Source organism: Bubalus bubalis, chromosome 5, assembly GCF_019923935.1.
Source record: "Bubalus bubalis isolate 160015118507 breed Murrah chromosome 5, NDDB_SH_1, whole genome shotgun sequence".
Classification (NCBI taxonomy): domain Eukaryota; kingdom Metazoa; phylum Chordata; class Mammalia; order Artiodactyla; family Bovidae; genus Bubalus; species Bubalus bubalis.
This window is the reverse complement of record NC_059161.1, coordinates 121,198,463-121,205,028: the sequence shown is the minus strand read 5'-3', so window position 1 is coordinate 121,205,028 and position 6,566 is coordinate 121,198,463. Positions and strand designations below refer to the sequence as shown.

General features: G+C 55.1%; 1 protein-coding gene across 6 annotated transcripts in view; it reads left to right on the top strand.

Moving 5' to 3' along the window:
- The first annotated feature begins 3,711 nt into the window (after nucleotides 1-3,711).
- Nucleotides 3,712-6,566, top strand: part of VWCE (von Willebrand factor C and EGF domains) — a 54,806-nt gene continuing 51,951 nt past the window's right edge. For 5 of the 6 annotated variants that reach the window (XM_025286479.2, XM_025286480.2, XM_025286477.2 and 2 more), the window contains exon 1: nucleotides 3,712-4,205. In XM_025286479.2, coding sequence (XP_025142264.1) covers nucleotides 4,096-4,205 — 110 coding nt within the window. In that variant the 5' untranslated portion in view covers nucleotides 3,712-4,095. The remainder of the gene's footprint in view (nucleotides 4,206-6,566) is intronic. The other variant, XM_025286478.2, reaches the window with a different exon arrangement.

The following is a 6,566-nucleotide window of genomic DNA, read 5'->3' as shown; positions in this document are numbered from 1 at the left end:
CTGCTTTTCTTTTCCTGCTTGGCTCTCCGGCACCCCAGGTGCTCTGTGCCCAGGGTGCTGCAGGTGCCATTCTCTCCTTCACAGCCATTGCAGCGGCCCCTTGTCCTGGCTGCTGGAACATTCCTTTCAGGTAGAGAAGTGTCCTCTGTACCTCTCCTTTGTCATATGATCGATCTTGGTGGGATCCCAGGGATGAAGGGAGTCAGGTTTTTGAAATTCAGCTGTCTTGGGTTGCCTTTGACTCCAGTCATCCTTCTATTCCCAGTGGCCTCTGTTAGTAATGCTGCTTGGGCTGCCTCTCCTGACGTCATTTTCAGCCAGCTGTATGTGCAGCATTCAGCCAACTAGCCCCCTAGGCACTGCTCCTCACACTCCTCCCAGCTTCCTGTTGCCACATGCCCTTTGGATTCAGATTTTATTTCCTCTGGTTTCATTGAGTAAACCTTTGGTGCCTTAGGTTTGAAAATACAGGAGTAGGGCACATTTGGGGTTCACCCTTCTGTTCAGCAAACAGAGCCGGTCTTCTTTCGGCTCAGTGGGTCAGAGTGTCCGGGCCCACGTTTCCACCAGTGATCCAGTGGGAATAAAGGCTGCTCTGTCCCAACAGTGGAGCAGGGTTGATCCCAGGCATATTGGCTGGCTCCTTTAAGACCAGCCTTTGATACAGTGTCAGGAAAATTGTGGTTTCAAGTTCAAACTGTGGTTTTGGGAGATTCTAGCTTAAAAGGAAAAGAGCAAAGAAGCATCTCTGCTTTGGGGGTCTTTGGGAGTAAGTTTCCTTCCCTGGAGGCATTCCTTAAGTTTCATTACAGTTCTTTTCCCCTTACTCTCCTGGGGTTTCTGAGGGTGGAGGATAAGGGTCTTAAGGGAAAAAATAATCATCTCTCAAAAACCACAGTTTGAACTTGAAACTCAACACTGTGATTTGAATTCTTCAAGTCATGGTTTGAATTGAAAACGCCTGCCCCCATGCCAGAGACCAGCTTTAATGAGGCAGGCAGGCAAAGGCCTCCAGATTGTGATTATTTAAAAAATTTAATCCTAGATGGGAGAATAACAGAATGTGGCAGGGTTATTATTCTGGTGCTTCTCAGTGGTTTGACCTGCAGCTGCAGAGACCTGCCGTGTTCAGGAGAAGGTTGTCACTTACCGGGGGCTTCAGTCTTGACTTTGGAAACCAGAGAGCGTGCAGCTTTTTGTTTCCTACAATCTCGGGTATATTCACTCCGGATTGAATTCCAGCAATCCTTTAGAAACTGACATCCTGCTGCCACACTCCCACATCCCCTCTTAAAACCATTAATCACCTCTCCCGGGGTGAAAGGTTGCCTTTGGAGCTTTGCTGCAGCCAGCTGGAATGGCTCCTCTCCATGTAGGCGCTGATGAGCTCGCCTCACTCCGGCCTCTGCACGAACGGACCTTTGGGAGAATAATAGAAACACTGACTCATCACATGACCATTTGGAAGGGTCACAAGCCAGAGGCCTCCTTTCTACAGCCAACAACAACTTGAATCCTCCACCCTCCGTGGAGGGTCCCTTTTGTTACTGAGCAGCCACAAGCCACAGAACCGGTGAGGAAATACTGAGGAACCATATGGGCCCAAACTCGTCCTTGAGGATGAATGATTTTAAGTGAGCAGCTCTCCGGGTCCAAAGTTTGCGAAGCTTCGAGGTCACACAAACCAAAACACAAAACAAACAGAAAATAGTGAAAACGAAACTGAAGAAGTGAACTTGGTATGATGAGCAAGGTGAATCCCATAAGGTCAAAGAAACAGGAAATGAAAGAAATGTCAGGCTATTTAGAAAGTTTCTTTCAAAATTCACCAGTCGGAATTTACAGATTTAAATATCCTGGGCTTCTGTTGAGGGTAGGTAAGGATTTTCTTTATACACAGTTACATCTCGGTCATTGTGGCTGCCCACTGACCCAAGTCTGCCAGACTTACAGGGTGAGACGGAGGGGCCGGAACTCCATAAAGTAGTCAAGTTCAGAAAGGAGGTAGCTGAGGTGTGCTGGAGCATGGGAGAAAATGGCATGAAGGGTGACATGTATGTAAAAAAAAACAACTGTCCTGTGCAAATGTGTTGAGAATTTGTGGGTAGCTTCTAGATCCAGGAAGACAGAGCACCTATTTGACACTGATGGTGGTCTAGATAGGAATGATAAGGATGGTGGTGTGATAGATTTTGCAGGTTCGAATGAAGGAAGAGTTTTCTGTTTATCCCTATTTAATAATTCAGGGCTATGGGATTCCCTTGGTGGTCCAGTGGCTAAGATTCCATACCCCCAAGGTAGGGAGCCCGGGTTCCATCCCTGGTCAGGGAACTAGATCCCACACTCCACAACTAAGACACAGCGCAGCCAAATAAATATTTTTTAAAGAATGATTTCAGGGCTAGATTTCTGACTATGTGGCCACTGACATTGGGCATCGAAGCACTTTGTGAGTGGTAGTGAGGAATGCAGTCTGAACGGCAGAGGGGGAAGTACACCTTTGGATGTTTAACATAAAGGAAAGATGCCCTAAGACTCAGGGTCCTCAGGACTCAGAATGGACGTAAGTATGGAAGTAGCATTCATTTCCAATACAGAGTATGTTGGCAACCTATTAGCTGAAAACGTGTTGCTCAGATGGGTCAAACTAACACGTTGAGCTTATGTAGTCACTAAGTCATGGCCAACTCTTCTGCGACTCCATGGACTGTAGCCTGGCTCCTCTGTCCATGGGATTTCCCAGGCAGGAATACTGGACTGGGTTGCCATTTCCTTCTCCAGCAGGGTGAGGTAACCACCCTAAATTGAACACCTGCAAAAACTCAGCCACACAGGTTCAGGTAAGGAGATTGGCTTAGCAGTTTGTGTTCAATAAGGACAAAAAGACATGACAACAAAGAGCACCGGAGGCTTTCCTTTACTGTAAATCTTATGTAAGGAACTGACAGCATCATTGGGTTGTCAAAAAGGCCAAGTAATATCAGGCTGTGTTAATAGAAGTATGGCATCTGGAAGGGAGGAGGCAAGAATCCAGACCACTGTTGGCACCGTGTTCACTTGTGGCCACCAATGTTAAGGACTTTAGTGACAGGCTGAGGTCGCCAGTGGAAAGGCTACTGCACAGGCAGAACCAAAGGCACGAGGGGTGGGGGTGGGGGTGGGGTAATTTAGCTGGGAAGGAAAAACACTTCCCAACAAATGGGAGTTACTCAAAATTGGATTGGGCTGCCTTCTGATAGGTAGTGAGACCTTCATCCCCACAAGTGCTTAAGTAAAAGCTGGACTGATTGGAGTTTCCTGCCCAAAGCTGAAAGTAGAATTTAGTCAGCCTTTCAGCTTTCTCCCAGCTGGATGATTCTGATTTACGTCCACCACCTGCTCACCACCCTCCTGCCTACCATCTCTTGACTGGCCTGGGGCAGCTGCTGAAGGGGACAAGGGGAGTCTGTGGGTTCAAGAGCCGCTAGCGCCCCCAATCAGGGAGCAGGGGAACCTACTGACTGGCGCACCCAGGGAGGCTTAGGGTGCAAACCTGCTGGTAGGCTGGGGGCTAGCCTAGAAGTGCCCAGCAGCGAAAGGGCCCAGCGTCCCACCTTCTCGTACAACACAGGTATCTCGGGCTCCATCTCGACCAGCAATTCCCGGGGCGCGCAGCCTCCAGCCTTTTTCCCGGAGTCTCTTTCCTCCCCCGGCCTCCGTCTCACGCCCACAGCCCTTCGCAGGAAGCCGACTCCCAAACCCGGGCAGGGGGTGTGGGCCGAGGACGAAACCCCGCCCCCAGGGGTCCCTGATCTTTGCCCCCGCCCCGGGCTCCGCGCCTCCCCGGGAGGCCACCGGCGGGCCGGCGGGCGCCGCTGCCTTTTGTGTGTTTCGTTTCGAGGTGCGAGAGACCCCCCAGCCGTACGCCGCGTCCCCTCGCGGCCCCCGGCGCCTTCTCTCGGCGTCCCCAGCCCCCCTGCTCGGCTCCGCGTGCCAGCTCGGGGCTCGCTGGTTCGCTCCCCGCGGCGCCAGGAGGAGGGGCGAGGGCTCGCAGCCCCCTCCCCCGCGCGCGGCGCCGGAGCCCAGCCGAGCCGGGGGGACCCGCCGCCGCCGGTCATGTGGGCCGGACTGCTCCTCCGGGCCGCCTGCGTCGCGCTCCTGCTGCCGGGCACCCCGGCCCGCGGCTACACCGGGAGGAAGACGCCGGGGCACTTCGGGGCTGAGAGGTAAGTGCCCCGCACCCCTCCCCTGCGCCTTCTGCGGAGCGCTACCGGCGCGGAGCCGGGAGGCGCGGAGGGGCGTCCCGGAGCCGCGGGTCCCGGCACCCTCCCGTGGCACTGTCAGCGCGGGCGAGCCCGGGAGGTCGGGACAAAGGGACAGCAGCTTGTGGTCCGGGCGGGTGGCCGTCCTGCGCCCCTGGCCGGGGCTGTCCTGACTGGGATCTGGCGGGGGGACCGGAGACCCCGACGCTAGGTGAGCCCTTCTGAGTACCGTGGAGCGCGGATCCCTGGCCAGGGGGCCGGGGACATACCAGCTAGTCTTGGGACTGGCGGGCTTTTCGCTCCCAAACGTGTCCGTGGCTCTGCCTAGGCAGTGCCTGGCCTGCCCCGCGGCGCTGACCGCTCCGCGGCTGGGGGCTTTGCCTGTATCCAGGCTCCGTGCCCGCCGTGAACCTTGGAACCGCCGGGGTCTCTCTAGGTTGTTTCGGTTTCTGCCAGTGTGTGCACGCGGGCGGGGGTGGGGTGTTTGTCCCTTTGCTCTTTCCCGATTGATGTCTCCCTCCCCTCGTGTCTCCTCCTGGGAGGGCCGGGTCGCCGCGGGCAGAGCGCGTGTGTGCGTGATGCTCAAAGCGAGGGAACACGGTGTCTGCGGGCGGCCTGGCCCGAGGCCACGGCCTCGGGGGCGGGGGGCGCGCAGTGGGGCGGCCCAGCCAGGCTCGCAACTCGCACGTGTGTTCCGCAGCCACCGCCAGTTCCTGCTCAGATCCGCCCTGCTCCGCCGGCGTGTCAGAGCCTTGCTGCCTGCCACCTGTCTCCCCATCACCGCCTGCCCTCGGCCCCTTGGGGCGCTCTGCCCCTGCCCACCTGAGGATGAGGCTCCAGTGGCCTCCCGGGCATCCTTCCATCCGCCGCTCTGGTGGCCCCCCTGTCCCTTTGAGAGCCCCATCTGAGGAGCCTCCTTCTCAGGCTGCTGCCATAATCGCTCCCGCGAGGGCAGCGGGTGAGACATCCCTGCCGCACCCCCCACCCCCTTCCAGGGCCCCTTCTGTGCGATGACTTCAGAGAGGGAAAAAGCTTTTGGAGGCTCCAGGGACAGTTTTCTGCAGACGTTTCTGTTTTGCCCTGTGTCCAGAGTTTCTCTTTCCAGAATACTTGTCACTTTTGACACAGATTATTCTCCAGAAGAGCAGACTGACTCTGTCTTTCCATCCATGTCCCGAGTGTCTGCTGCACATCATGGATGCTCTGTAGACTGCCTATTGCTGTTGTTTAGTCCCTAAGTCGTGTCCAGCTCTTTGGGGTCCCAAAGGCCCCAGAGGAACCCTCCAGGCTCCTCTGTCCATGGGATTTTCCAGGCAAGAATACTGGAGTGGAGTGCCATTTCCTTCTCCAGGGAATCTTCCTGACCCAGGGATCGAGCCCGTGTCTCCTGTACTGGCAGGTGGATTCTTTACCCCCGAGCCACCAGGGAAGCCCAAAGACTGCCTGACTGGCAGGATATTCCCACCAGTCTTCAGTCTCGGGTAGAACACTGTTGGGGGAGATTTCTTGTCCCTATTCTGTTGGACTAGGATTCCTAGTTCAAACTAGGCTGGACTTCATCATCCTCTGCCCAGCCCAGAATCAGTTCTTGTCATCGCCTCTGACCCTTTCCAGGCCCATGCGCATGCCGCTCCGGCCTGGAACATTCCTCCACTCTCACCGGCTGCCCCCATTCTCTCTCCAGCCTCAGTTGAGGAAACCACTCCTGTGCTCCCTGGGCCTCCCTAGCCTGTAACATTCTGGCACTTGTTGCTATACATGGTTCCTTGTCTGCCCCTTGAAGGTGGAGGAAATGGCTTGTTCATGGCTGGACTGCCTCACCTCACCCAGCCTTGGGCACACTGGGTTCCCCTTCACTTCCTTGGGCAGCTCACCAGCACCCTCTCCCCCTTCCCGACATTTCACCATCTCCCCCCTCTTCTTTTGTTATCCCTTCTCAACCTTGCCCTCAACTGCCATTGATTAAGCACCTACTATGTGCCAGATGCTGCCCTTGGTGCAGAGTTGAGCAAAAAGATGAAGCCCCTGTCCTCAGGGTATGGTAGGGGAGCCGGGGAATGAGTACGTCAACAAACTAGGGAGTATTGGGTTGGCAAAAAAGTTTAAGATGTTATGGAAAAACTGGAACAAACTTTTTGTCCAACCCAATAATTCAGTGTCCCAGGAAGTAAGTGTTATGAAGCAGAATAAAGTGAGGTAAGGGTGCACAAGTAGGGCCTCTCTGAGAAGGTGACTTGAGCAGAGAGACTTTTACAGGAAAGGGGGTGCTGTGTGTGTGTGTGTTTGGGGAAGAACCCTCCTGATAGGGGAAACTGCAAGTGCAAA